A 14,613-nucleotide genomic window follows, 5' to 3' on the forward strand; every position below is an offset into this window, starting at 1 on the left:
ATGAGAGTACCTGTTTCTCAAGCCCTTTGCTGACAGCTACATTAGTGCTTAGGCCACAGTTTCTTTAATCATGGGTATCAAAAGTTGCTGTTATTAGCTCCCTACTACGTATAAGATCTCTACCAGGAGATGGAACAGAGAATTTGAATGCCCCCCACCTTTTTTTTTTCTTGAGACAGGGTCTCACTCTGTTGCCCAGGCTGGAGTGCAGTGGCCTGATCACAGCTCACTACAGCCTCAACCTCCCCAAGCTCTGGTGATCCTCCCATTTCAGCCTCCCAAGCAGCTGGGAATTCAGGCATACACTGCCGCATCCAGCTAATTTTTATATTTTTTTGTAGATGTGGGGTTTCCCCATGTTGCTCAAGCTGGTCTCAAACTCCTGGGCTCAAGTGATCCTTCCACCTCGACCCCCTAAAGTGCTGGGATTACCGGCGTGAGCCTCCACACCCAGCCTCTTATTTCTTCCTTGACTTGGGCTCCTCCTCTTGTGCTGCCTGTGGCATCCTGAGAGGAAGCTGTTGTCCTTCTTCAGGTGGAGGAAATAGTAAAGAGGCTAATAAATTGGTGGCCTGCACCACAGGACTTTATAAGAAACCTTTTGCATCTTTGGATCTTCTAATAAGTGAAGGTGCAGCACTGCTTTTTGACACGCAGGTACATCTGTGTATTGGACACATTTCCCTTCCAAATGTTTAACTCCACTTTACAAAGATTTATTTGACAGCATGTGCTAGATTCAAGGCTCTAGGTTAGAGAACCCAGACCCCAACAAACTTACAGTTGATAGAGATACAAAAATAAGATAGTGCTAAGCATGGCAGCCTATGATCAGTGTAGCCAGGAGCTTCCGAGGAGAAGATTACATCTGAGCACTTTTTGAGCAGCTCCTTAATTCAGAATACCTTCACTTGTGCTGTCGTTATGGGTTGATAGGGCATAAAAGCACCAGGACTCCCATAGCTCTGGGTTATTCCACCTTCTAACTATGTGGCTTTGGGTAAGTTACCCCTTCTGAGCCCTATTTCCTCACCTATAAAAGCAGGATAATCCCATTTACCTTGTGATCATTGTGGGAACTAAGTGTGAGAATGAAGGTCAAGGGTCTGGAAAAGCGCAGGGGTAGGCCATCCACACAGGGAAACTCTTCTTTTTAGCAGGTGCTCTCTCCGTTTTGCAAATTGAGGTTCAATTTGCACAGTGCTGTGACATTTTTCAAAGCTTCCTCCTATCTCATTTCACCCATTCTCCCAGTAGCTTTGATGTTTGCCAAGCAGGTGGTAGTCTCCCATTGCAAAAATAAGGCAATAGGTGCAGAGAGGTTGAGTGAATTGGAAAGATTAGACAACTAGTTAATGGGAAAAACAAAACTAGACGATAGTATTTTTACTTATAAGCGTGAACTAAGATGCTTTTTCCAAAACTACTACATGAATTGTTCTTTTTTTCTAAATAACTATTACCTTAGAGTTTTCTACTAATACCCAGATTTTCTTACCATATTACCTTGCAGCTTCATTTTTTTTTCAGCCAAACACAAACAGGCACACACACCCACGCACAAAATTTTACCTGAACCAAAAGTGAATTTGTTCATGTTTGACCTTATTCATTCTCTCATATCTATCTTGTAGGATCTTCACCTGGATCCAAAATGCCCCTTTTGCCCATTGTTGTTTTCTAGCACAGATGGAACCCCTCCCCATCTTTTTCCACTTGACCTGAGCACCTTTGGACAGCCCCTTTCCAAAAGAGCTGTTTCTGTTTGGCCATCGACAGCCTCTTTCATCACTGAGCCTCAGCCTGGCTGAGACTGGTTGATCAAACGTGGGCCACCTGATCCAAGCCCTCCCAGTAAAGCCAGGAGGTCATCATCTCCCTTTGTTGTTTACCAAGCAGTACAGACTTCTCAGGTCTGGCCTCTACAGGCAGCCTTGATTCCTTAGGAAAGGAGGCCAGCTGGTAGGCAGCTGGATGTGTGAGGTCAAATATTGGTAGTAATGGTAGTAATTGGTAGTAGTATGGTAATTCCTATAATTTACTGAATAGCTAATAATATTCTTGACACTCAGTTGTATTATCTGTCTCCTTTAATCTTCATGCTACCATATGCCCATTTCACAGATGAGGAAACTGAGTCTTAGAGATGTATATATGTTTCTTCCTTAATGCATAATTTTTCAATAAGGGATTACTTTCCTCCATGTCCCACCATTCTCTCTTAGCTGAGAAGTTAGGAGCAACCAAGTATCAAGTTTCTCATGTGCAGAATTTAATGAGTACTAAGGGGATATGTTTTGTTGATCAAAGTGTATATTTGTTTTGCAATGAAAATAATTGGAACTTGTGTTCATTATATAATTCTGGCTGAGTTATTTTTATTTGGTAAGAAACATGATTATTTAAATATTTATTTGTACATGTATTCTCTGCCTTGTTCCAATGAAGGTTTAAGCAACTTCCTTGACTTGAATAAAACACGGGACCCTTATTGCATGAGTGGCCCCATCCATGTTCCAAATGACCCACGTGTATAGTCAGCTGCCAGCTTCAGCCACCGGAGCCATGGCCTGCCTTTTGCACATTGTGGTTTTTCTTTTCCTGATAATTTGACTTCAGTCATCAGAAGCACAAATTAAATGTAAATTTCTGGATTTAAAAAGATTTCTTTGGTCCCTAAATGTTTCCCAAGTCATAGAGTCCTGAGTCAGACTTCAATCTTTTTATTTTCTGCCAGAAAGATGAGGGGTAAGAAGGGGTAGGAACAAACACATCTTATTCATAAACAACAACATCATCAGTAAACAAATGTGGAAAAACTGTCCATACTCATAATTAAAGTAATGCAAATTAAAGCAACAAGTCAAATTTTTCACCTATTAAATTAGCGATACATTTTTAAAATGATACAGCTCACAAGTACCGTGAAACTGGTAATGCATCCATTGTTGGTAGTTGGTGTAAATTGGAAAGCAATTTGATAGGATGAATAAAAACCCTTGAAAATGTTTATATCTGTTGACCTAGTAATTTCATTCCTGGGGATTTCCATAAAAAGAAATAATATGAAAGAAAGAAAAACTGCAGTATATATCACTGGCATTTTGAATGTTTAAAAAAAAATTAGAATCCTAAATGCCCAATAGTAGTGGAATATTGAATCGTGGTATATTAAATTATTGTATATCCGCTCAATGAAATATGCATTCAGTAAAATTATTTTTGTAATGACTTTGTAGCAACATGAAAATGCTTATAATATAGTGGGGAAAAGCAGGATATAAAATTATGCATGAGCTGTGATTGCAAGTAATTTTTAAACGTCTGCATGTGGACAAAGTAAATATATAAAAATGAAAATGGCTGTGTAAGAGAGTAGGATGAACAATAATAATTGTTTTCCCCACTGTTGTGAATTATGATGTTATCTTTATAACTTCACATGGATGGTTTGGGTTTCTCTAGTTCTTAAAAGTCAAAGAGCCAAGTTAGCCCTCCATTCCTTCCATCTTCATCAAGAGGTCAGGCTCAGAATGTCACGGAGAGAGTCGCCTGGCAGGCCTCTTCGTTGTGGGGTGAGAGGGAACATGGGTGCCAGAACCCCAGTGCCAACCCCTGACTATCCTTCTCCCTACAGGACATTGCCGAGAATGGCTGCGCCCCCACCCCAGAAGAGCAGCTGCCAAAGACTGCACCGTCCCCACTGGTGGAGGCCAAGGACCCCAAGCTCCGAGAAGACCGGCGGCCAATCACAGTCCACTTTGGACAGGTGTGTACCCTGGCCCTCCTACCTGTCCGTTTTGGTTTTTTTTTTTATTTTTGTTTTTAGCAGCAGTAGCACATGCAGCAGACGGTTTTTCATTTTAGTTCTCTTTGGCAGTGCAGCTCCATGGAGGTTTTCACATCTTTAAATGTTTATTTGGTGCAAACATGTTTTGCAGGCAAATTTTCAAAAATTTTGAGGAGACAGCACGGCTGAGGTCATAAATGAGCGGGACTGTTGAATGAAGTCATTAAATGCACTGCTGCCTCCCCTACTCCAAGGCACTCTGCTTAAGGTGCCTCTGTTAGCTAAGCATCTCATTAGAACACTTTAGCATCCCAGGCCCTTCTTTGCACCTTCAAATAAAAGGCAACAAGCGAAGTCTTAAAAAAAATCAATTAGGAGTTCTTTATTAATGTACTTCCTGAAAATCAATATCAGGAGTCGTGCTTCTGAGAGTAAACACCCGTGCTACAATTCTAGAGATTCAATTTTTTAAGCAACCGTTTTCAACTACCTGAGCATTAGAAAAATTGTCCATTTAATTTTTTTTCCCTTAAGTAAAACATTCCACTCTGTATAGAAACTAAAATTTTGTATCCCCTTCCTACTTGTAATTATATTTTTGGTTAAAAAAGATTATGTACCCTTTCCTACCTGTCCTGAATTGACTTTTGGTTAGCGAAAGTCGTCATTTGGAGAGATTTATGAGAAATGGCTCTTTTAGCAAGATATGGCTGTAACAAGAATTTGCAAGGTTATTTTTAAATCACCTGATTCTGTAGCCATTTATTAGATGACGCATGATTAAGAGTCTTCATGATTTTTATCTTAAATGTGATTGCTATTTCACCACATGTAAAGGACCTAGAAGCCTACATTCCTGTTTTAAACAGACCTTTATCAGGTGCCTACTATGCACCAGGCATTGAGCTATTCAGGAATGAACGAAACTCACAAAATTCTTGCTCCAGGTTACTACTGTAAGGGGTGAGTTGGTTGGAACATAAAAGTCACTCTTCTCTAATCAATATTTTCAGATAATATACGTTTATACATCTTTAACTTGGGGAGGTTCATCCCCTTTTCTGATTTTATACTTAAAAGGATGTTATAAAAATTGAAACGCAAGAAAGAAGAATCCACAGGGTGATACTCATTTAGTTAATAAGTATTTTCAAATTGCACTGGTGTCTGCTCCCCTGAAGAGCTGCCTCCCCCCAGCCCCAGGCTCAGGCCCTGTTGGAGCAATCTGCACCCCAGTTCCCTGGCTGTGTTTGCTGAAAGCACAGCCCCTGGTTGTCGCCAGCGTGGCATTCCAGAGTCAGCTTCCTGCTTTCCTTTGTCCTCATTCCTGCACACACTAACCTTCCCATGAAAGGAGCCCCTCACTGGAGTTTGGAGCCCATTACAGAGAAAGAGGGGGCGGGGGAGAGGGATTTCATGGTGTTAAACATTCCATTTTCGAAACACAAAAAAAGGAGGCCCTATCTGAAATGGAGAAAGACCTTCTTTCCATTTCAGCCAGAAGTAGAGATTCTTTAATGTCATTCCCAGCTAAATGCAGAATAAGAGTATGTGTGTGTGCACGGGTGGGGGATAAACAATTAAAAAAGCCACCCCAAACTCTGTTGAAATAAGAGCTGTCTGTGCCTTCACAGGTCTGCAAACTGGAGAGGATGAAAGTGGCTTTTTTTCCCTGTTTGTCACTTCCCTCACGTGGCTGCCAGCATTATGCAAGTGTACAGGAAGGCAGGATTTTTTTTTTTTTAATGCATGCATGCGGATTAAGGTCAAGCCCCTAGTATCAGCCATGCAGCGGGCTCTCCCTTCCAGCTGCAGCCGCAGAGCCTACCCACAGCCGCGAGATGCCTTAATTGAGACGTGCTGTCAAAGTGACAAACACATTTGCATACAGTCTACACTCTATTTATTTTCTCTGGAAAGGTCTACAGTCTGCTGTTGGTTGAACATTCTTAATCAGTTTGCTGTAAGTGAACTGCCAGCTAGCTCACTTATGCCGGCCCCTTCTTCATTAGGTGACAGATTAGCTGCAGAGGGAGGGGGGCTTGAGCCAGGGAAACCACAGACCCCTTTCTTTTAACTCTTTCCAGCTTTGCCCTTATGGTAGGTTGTCCTTGAGTCTTTTCCCGGGTCCCTGGTTTGATGGGCTGTTGACCGTAAGAAGTACCGTTTCTAGAGCACCTACTACCGGCAGGCACGAGTTTTAAGGACTTGATATTCTTCCCAAAGAACAGTCTCTTGAGTTTCATTTCAGAAGTTTTTACCACACTCTCTTACCATCTATACTATTTTCTTTACTTGATAGTTTTCTTTAAACAAGACTCAGACCTGACATCTATAGCATCTTAGCCTCACCTTCAGAGATGCCATTGGTAAAATTATAGGCTTGATATACTAGTTCCAGTTTTTCCTAACATATAAAACAATTTTAAGTGTTCATCTATGAATCACCTAATGCACTCACGTAGCCCTAATGATATATATTCTCTTTTTTTGGAAACCAACAGACTCCTTGGTATCTTTTTTGTTGTCTCCACCACATCCCTTTGAGGAAGGGACCATTAGCCCCATTTTATTGACCCAGAGCTGGAGCTCAGAGACATGAGAGAACCTGCCCAGGGCCACTTCACCAGCTTGGAAACCCAAGCCCAGCACCTCCTCTCGAGCCCACACCAGCTCTCAAAACAAGCAGGGACTGCAGCCATGTGATATGTCTATTAAAGCTACTGTACCCTGCCCTGGCAAAATCATCTTAACCAGCCAGAGAGAGCACCTATTTTAACCTCAAAAAAATCCTCGCCTTGGGTCTGTGTTTCTGTGGATTTCGTTCTTTAAGAAGACTTAGCTTGCCAGTGGGGATGGAGACCGTTGAGACGGTTGCCTTCATCTCACCACCTGGCAAAGCCGGTGCCTGTGCAGCTAGCCAGGGCAGCTCCATGGAGACCTCTGACGGCAGCTCTGCAGCGGGGGCTGGCAAGAGGGGAGCTTAGTGTCGAGGCAAGAGCTGCTGCTGCCAGGGGAGAGAAGGTGCTGCCTTGCCCTCTGCCTCAGTGGAGTTCCTCTTTCCAGGCTGTGATCATTCCTCCATTTAAGTATCATCTATTCATCTGTCTGTTGAGACCTACCATGTGTAAGATAAATAAGTTCTCAGTCCCTACCATTGAGGGGCATAATGATGAGACAGACCAGCAGATGGACAGGCCCAATCAGAGGGATAAAGACAATGAGGGAAGTAGGCTCCAAGCACTCCCAGGGCCCCCCAGAGGCTCCCTCTTCATCTCCAGGCCCACTTCATAGTCATAGTCACTTCATAGTCAGTCATAGTCCACCTCATAGTCCCAAGTTGGACACTTTAATTAAAAGATGCTTTTGTCAGTAGCCTGACCAACATGGTGAAACCCTGTCTCTACTAAAAATACAAAAATTGGCCGGGTGTCATGGCAGGCACCTGTAATCCCAGCTGCTCGGAAGGGTGAGGCATGAGAATTGCTTGAACCCAGGATGCAGAGGCTGCAGTGAGCTGAGATCGCACCACTGCACTCCAGCCTGAGTGACAGAGCGAGACCCTGTCTCAAAAAAAAAAAAAAGATATTTTGTCAACAAACTGAACTCGCTAATAATTTGTTTTCTAAAGCAGACATATGTTAGGCCACTCAGCTTATAAGAGCAAAGTAAATAGGTTTCTAGTTAGCCTCTGCCTCCTGATCACGTAGTTTCTTTAAGAATTCAAAAGTGTCAACTTGAGAATGCCTATTCCTGCCTTGGAAGATGTCGCAGTTTAGAGAGGCTTTAAATTACTGTTTTCCCCTTCTCAAGTTTAGTATCATTTGGGAAACAAAGCCCAGGGGACAGTCAAATGAGATAAAAGTGCCAGCTGTGTTTATTGATAAGCCTGAAAGGAGAATATTGCATTAGACCTGAAGGCAAATGTTGCAAACACTTCACCTGAGAATGTGAAGACCGCGTTTCTCCACTCGAGATAAGTGGACAATGGCAGGTCTCTCCAGGTTGGAGCTGCCCATAGACTCCTAGCAAGGAGGAGCTGCGGGAGGGCGTTGCCCTGGCTGCTCCCCAGGAGGGAGCTGGAAGGGGTGATGGAGCTCAGTTCCTTCTCCCAGACTCCCCGGGAAGGCATTCTTCCTCTTCCTCTGGGAGGGGTTGAACAAGAGGGTGCGTGGCCAAGCCAAGGATTCCCCCCTGGTTTTCTCTCCTAGGGTAGGAAATGGAAGCTCCTCCTTCCCACAGCTATAGAAGGAGTGAGTGAGCGGTGTCCTCGCCGGCAGCCCTGGGCACCCCTTGGTTAGAATGGCTGGCCTTGACCGGCTTCCCTCCCGAGGACCCCTGTGGAAACTGCTCTGCTCCCTACATTTAATAAGATGGGTGAGCCATAGATGCTTTCACATCCGTGAGCACTGACTTGAGACTTTGCCATCAGCGGGTGAGGAAGAAATCATTTTACCCATCGTACACATGAGGAGGCACACTGGAACGGCGTTGCTGGAATGAGTAGCTAATTCCTACTCCAAATCCAGCAGCAGCAGCACCTCTGCTTCTCTTGGCTGTGTGCAGCTCTCCCTCCTTGCTAGGAGAATGGCCTGATTGTGTGAGTTCAGTGACACTGGAGCCTAGTCCTAGGTGCAGATAGCCAAGGCTAGAGACTGAGGCTTCCCTGAGAATATCACAGCAAACCCCTTCCAGGGCCCCCTTCTTTGTATTTCCTCCAAATGACTGATCTGCAAACAAAGTAGTTGCCTGCCTTCCAATCTGATAGATTGCAAAAAGCATGTATTGAAAGGTGCTGCCTCTGTTCTTCTCCCATCTGAACAAAGGTTTCTAAACCTCTTTAATGTAAAGTTTGAAAAGCTGGTTAAACCAAAACCAAAACCAAGCACCACCGTGGCTTCCAGAGAACTGCAGCAGGGAGGTCTGGATAGCAGCCCCAGGAACAGCTCTTGGGATGTGGTTGCCGGCTTGTCTCTGCGTATGGAGAATTCTGGCATCAGGGTCATGAGCCAGGTCATTTAGTGCCAATCCCATGCTAGGCTGGAGAAGATGCCGAGCTAGCAAATGCCTTCTCAGCACCCTTGGCTCTGAGTGCCCTGAGAGAGTCCTCTTGCCCCACTGAGCTTGGAAGCCACACGCAATTCCCTTCACTTCAGCCATTGCCTCCTCACCACCTCCAGCAGGTGCTCCCATGTTCTCAGGATACTGCACACCCCAGGCCTCTGGTCTGAACATACACTCCCCACCAAACTCACTCCTCCATCTTCCACCCCAGTGAATGACACAGGCTGGCCATCCAGAGCCAGACTCCACCCTCCTTCTCCCCAGATCCTCTCCTTCCACCCCTGAACACTACTTCATCCTCTCCTCTCCATCACCTTTGCCACAGCTGTGATGCAGGCAGCATAATCATTCACCTGGACTGTTTCACAGGCTCCTAACTGGTACTCCCTGTAGTCCCCATGTGGCCTTGCCGGGTCCACTGTAAGCCGGGTCCACTGTAAGCATGCACTTACTGTAAGCATGCACTAGTGGCCGCCTCACCCCCGCTCCCAGCCTCTCCTAAAGACTCCATCTTCCTCCTTGGCCCCTTTGTGACCTGCCTGTCCAATCCCAGAGCAGGCCTCCTGGTAAATTCTCCCAACTCCCCTAGGAAGAGTGAGTTGCTTCTGTCCTCGTGCTACCCCAGAACTATGCACACGCTGCTTGTCACGCAGCCCTGCAATTTTTCTTTAATGCTTGCCTTCCCACCATAAAGTCCACTGCAGGGCCTGGCACTGAGCTGGCAGTCAGTGCACATCCTGGGGTTTTATTATTGGTGTGGATGTTTAAATTAAGGAATAATTGATTGTTGTTGAAGCACTTGCTGTGCATTCAGCAAGTTATTTGGTTTCATTTCTGTTGCTATGCTTGTAATTCTAATTCATTTGAAGAAGAAAAATGAACATTCCCTTAGTGGTCACAAACTATTTCCAAATTCACTTTCCATAAAGAAGGATTTTGAAGTGAGGCCGGGCGTGGTGGCTCACGCCTGTAATCCCAGCACTGTGGGAGGCCAAGGCAGGTGGATCACCTGAGGTCAGGAGTTCAAGACCAGCCTGGCCAACATGGTGAAACCCTGTCTCTACTAAAAATACAAAAATTAGCCAGGCATGATGGCATGTGCCTGTAGTCCCAGCTTCTCAGGAGGCTGAGGCAGGAGAATTGCTTGAACCCGGGAGGCAGAGGTTGCAGTGAGCCGAGATTGTGCCACCGCACTCCAGCCTGGGTGACAGAGTGAGACTCCATCTCAAAAAAAAGGATTTTGTTTCCAAATAGAAACAGCTTTGTGTTATAGCAATTTAGATCCTGTCTCATTTTATTTTGTGTGTTTTTCCTAGTTCCTAAGGTCAGTCATAGGTGTCCCTGGAAGGGAATGGAGAGGAATGAGGCAGGGGACTGGGACCCCCCTTCTCCTGTGCCCAAGGATGGGCAGAGCTGTGCAGGAGCAGCACAGTGGGGAAAGCAGTCAGGGGAAGGGAGGGGCCCATCATCCCTTGAGTCACATCAAGCGAAGCAAGCAACAGGATAAATTAGGCGTAAAGATTTTATCTGTGAAAGAGACTAGGATACATGACCAAGTGCAAAGTGTGAACCTAACTTGGATTATGTGTTGTTGTTTTTTTTAAAAAAAGAAAAAAGAAAAAAAGCTTTAAAGACATTCTTGGGAAAGTTGGAAAATTTGAAGATGGACTGGAATGTTAGATGATGATGTGGGATTAATGTTAATATGATAGTTTTGTAGGGGTTTATCTTTATTCCTAGGAGAGGCAGGCTGAAGTCTGTGGAGTGAAGTAACACGATGCTTGCAACTTACTTTCAAATGGTATTTGAAAAAACATTACACATCATGTACACACACAGGCTCACACATATATAAGATCCATTTGTAGAGAAGAGAGAGAAAGCAAATATAATCTCCTGTTTCCCCAAGATGTACCTGCTGAAAGGCAAATGTGGATCAGTTCCTGGAGACAATGAGTTAGAGTGGATGAAGCACAGGTTTTAGAATCGGGCAGTTCTGGACTTAAGTTTCAGCTGTGCCACTCACTAGCTGGTGACCTTCAGTAAGTTACTTAGCCTCAGTGAAATTCCGTTTCCACATCTCTAGAGGGGTCCACGTCATAGGTTGCTATAAGGATTAAATGAGATATTGCCTTTAGTACCTAGCTCAGCGCTGGCACACAGGCCCCTGGTAAATATCAGTCTCTTTCCCCATTGTGCAAGAGTGGAGCTGGCTGTCAATCATTTGCTGACACTGCCTCCTACCCAACCCTGTCTGCCCAGTGCTTGGCCTTCACCGAGGCTCTCAGAGCGCGCAGTCCCTCAGGGGCGGCCCTATGCATGCACACATGGCAACTGACCTGTGTCCCTACACCTCTGGGTGGGAAAGGCAAAACCCAAGCCCAGAGGAGGCCCAGTGCCACCAGGCAGAGGGAGCAGGCCAGGAGCTGGTACCAGCAAGAGTGGATAATGCTGCCCAAGCCTGAGTCAAACATGTGGAAAGAAGGGGCTATGGGGCAGGTTGGGGCAGAAGGTACCTAGTGGTGGGCATTGCGGTCTACAATCCAGTCATTTTTTCTGCCCATCCCAGTCACGCGCCCACAGTCCATGAGGCAGTACACCCTGCACACCTCTCTTTCAACCCCTGTTGTTTCCAAAGCATATTTCTCCTTTTCCGTTGCCCCTGTTTCTTCCCCTCTCATCCATGTCTTTGTGCGAGTGAGCAGAGGTACAGTGGTGATCTCCCCACTCCGCTCCCTCCAGCTCCTCCTGCTCTGATCCAGCCTCTGTGCCCACTATAGGGTGACCGTGACACTACCCTCCCTTCGGTCCCCATGGGGTGGCTGTCCAGAGTTGTTTGGACTCATTCGCTGCCATGACCAAGAGCAGCGTGGCCCCTAATTGGTGGTGCATTTGTCAGGTCTCCCTGATGAGGGTGGCTGGCTAGGCCTGTCTTTCCACGTGCACTCACCTTTTCAGAGTCCAGGCTAGCCCAGAGACAGCTTTCTGATGAAAGGTTAACAAGGCTGGGGTTTGCTCCTTTGAGCAGACATATTTGATTTCGGGAGGAAAAACTTGCCAATCAAAAAAGAGAAATCAGATTCTGGACATTCATAATGATTGAGTTGAACATTCGGGAGCTATGTGATTAGGCATTCAGCGTGGCCTCCTCGGGTGGTATTCCTCTCGTTATAGAGAGCTGGAGAAGGCCAGAGAGCTCCACGGTGAGGCCAGGGCTCCTGATGTACCATGGAAGAACTGAGAAATGTCAGCAGCTGAGTGAAAATCCAGATGCAAAATAATAATTTGCTCTCTAAGCTGTACCACCTCTGTTCAGCCCAAGTTCATGTTGGCTGCAGAAGGGCTAGGGACCAAGCTCAGTCCACCCCTCCAGACCTTCCAGACCATCCCTCCTTCTAGGACTTGAGCACTATAAGGTCAATTTAAGCATCCTGTATGTGCTAGGTGTTGGGATGGCCTAAGAGTAGTGTGGGAGGGGCATGGAGATGAATTGCTCACTGCCCACCAAGCTCCACACTGAGACCTGGAGGGAATGGGTCTCTGTTCCAGCTCCAGGGAGCATGCTAGGCCATTCCAGTAGGTTAGCCTACTGTATCCCTCCAGCCAACCTGTAAGGGGCTCAGGTGGTATCCTCTCTTGGAGAGGAGGAGACAGGCTCACAGAGAATGGGCCTTAGTCAAGGTTACACAAGTCAGAAGCAACAGGATTCAAAGCTACATTGTTTATTCTAAAGCTTGGGTTCTTGCCCAACTCTGTGCTGAGAACATGGCAGTTTCCTGGGTTGTAGTGAGAGGGCCAGTGCAGCCACCTGGGCAGGTGGCTCAGGATCCCAGGAGGGTGGACCACAAGTGAGACTGTTCTGGTATTCTTACAGATCTTAGGCCCTCCTTAATGTTTCTGGGCCTCAGTTGGAACCAAGACAAGTAAGCTGGTATCCTGTACCTGATGTAGGCTCAAACTTAGCCCTAGACCCCAAAGGCATGTTGGATGATTTTCTGGTGTGTGTGAGAGAGTAGAATGCAGGGTAAAAACTGAGCATGTGTGGGAGCTAGCACTGGAGGTACCAGAGGGCAGTCCAACCCCATACCCACAATTACTTTGGCATCAACCTAATACATTTAGCGGTGTCTACATTTAGTTAGGGTACATGAGACATAAAATCCAAAAGAGAAATTGTTGGCTTATGCTAGCTTCAGGTATGGCTTGGTATCCAGTCATGTTCATCAGACCCCAGTTTTTTGGTTTTTGTTTTTTGCTTTTGTTTTGCTTGAGACAGGGCCTCACTCTGTCACCCAGGCTAGAGTGCAGTGGTATGATCTCGGCTCACTGCAGCCTCAACGTTCCAGGCTCAAGCCATCCTCCTGCCTCAGCTCCCAAGTTGCTGGGACTATACAGGTGCACACCACCGCACCTGGCTAATTTTTTCTTCTTCAATATTTACTTTAAGTTCCAGGGTACACATGCAGGATATGCGGGCTTGTTACATAGGTAAACATGTGCCATGGTGGTTTGCTGCACAGATGAACCCATCACCTAGGTATTAAGCCCAGCATCCCTTAGCTATTCTTCCTGATGCTCTGGCTCGCCTCCCCACCCGCCACTGACAGGCTCCAGTATGTGTTATGTGTTATTCCCCCAGTGTGTCCATGTGTTCTCATCATTCAGCTCCCACTTGTAAGTGAGAACGTGCGGTGTTTGGTTTTGTATTCCTGCACTAGTTTGCTGAGGATAATGGTTTCCAACTCCATCCATGTCCCTGCGAAGGACATGACCTCATTTCTTTTTATGGCTGCATAGTATTCCATGGTGTACATTTTCTTTTTTCAGTCTATCATTGATGAGCATTTGGGTTGACTCCATGTCTTTGCTATTGTGAATAGTGCTACAGTGACATGTGCATGTATCTTTATAGTAGAATAATTGATATTCCTTTGGGCATATAACCAGTAATGGATTGCTGGGTCAAATAGTATTTATGCTTTAGATCTTTGTGGAATCACCACACTGTCTTCCACAATGGTTGAACTAATTTACACTCCCACCAACCATATAAAAGTGTTCCTTTTTCTCTACAACCTCTCCAGCATCTGTTGTTTCTTGACTTTTTAATAATCGCTATTCTGACTGGTGTGAGATGGTATCTCATTGTGGTTTTGATTTGCATTTCTCTAATGACCACTGATGTTGAGCTTTTTTTCATATGTTCATTGGCCACGTGAATGTCTTCTTTTGAGAAGTGCCCATGTCCTTTGCTCACTTCTTAATGGAATTTTTTTTTCTTGTAAATTTGTTCAAGTCCCTTGTAGACTCTGGATATTAGGCCTTTGTCAATGGATCGATTGCAAAAATTTTCTCCCATTCTGTAGGTTGTCTGTTCACTCTGATGATAATTTATTTTGCTGTGCAGAAGCTCTTTAATTTAATTAGATCCCATTTGTCAATTTTTGCTTTTGTTGCACATTGCTTTTGGCATTTTCGTCATGAAATTTTTGCCCATACCTATGTCCTGAATGGTATTGCCCAGATTTTCTTCTAGGATTTTTGTAGTTTTGCATTATACAATTAGGTCTTTAATCCATCTTGGGTTAATTTTTGTATATGTAGTGTAAGGAAGGGGTCTACTTTCAATTTTCTGCATATCGCTAGCCACTTCTCCCAGCACCATTTGTTAAATAGGGAATCCTTTCCCCATTGCTTTTTGGGTTTTTGTTTGTTTGTTTGTTTGTTTGAGACAGAGCCTTGCTGTGTCACCCAGGCTG

At 45.2% G+C, this 14,613-nt stretch overlaps 1 protein-coding gene across 20 annotated transcripts in view; it reads left to right on the top strand.

The window, feature by feature from the left end:
• The window catches only part of DENND1A (DENN domain containing 1A), a 542,971-nt gene that overhangs the window by 479,666 nt on the left and 48,692 nt on the right, over positions 1–14,613 (top strand). For 18 of the 20 annotated variants that reach the window (XR_010148858.1, XM_009457264.5, XM_054659070.2 and 15 more), the window contains one exon: positions 3,638–3,769. Coding sequence is in view for 19 of the 20 variants with exons in the window: in XM_009457264.5 (XP_009455539.1) it covers positions 3,638–3,769 (132 nt within the window). In the remaining variant the exon portion in view is untranslated. Of the gene's footprint in view, positions 1–3,637; positions 3,770–3,941; positions 4,415–14,613 lie in introns of those variants that run through there. The other 2 variants (XM_063788340.1, XM_054659079.2) reach the window with 1 other exon arrangement.

Source organism: Pan troglodytes, chromosome 11, assembly GCF_028858775.2.
Source record: "Pan troglodytes isolate AG18354 chromosome 11, NHGRI_mPanTro3-v2.0_pri, whole genome shotgun sequence".
Lineage (NCBI taxonomy): Eukaryota > Metazoa > Chordata > Mammalia > Primates > Hominidae > Pan > Pan troglodytes.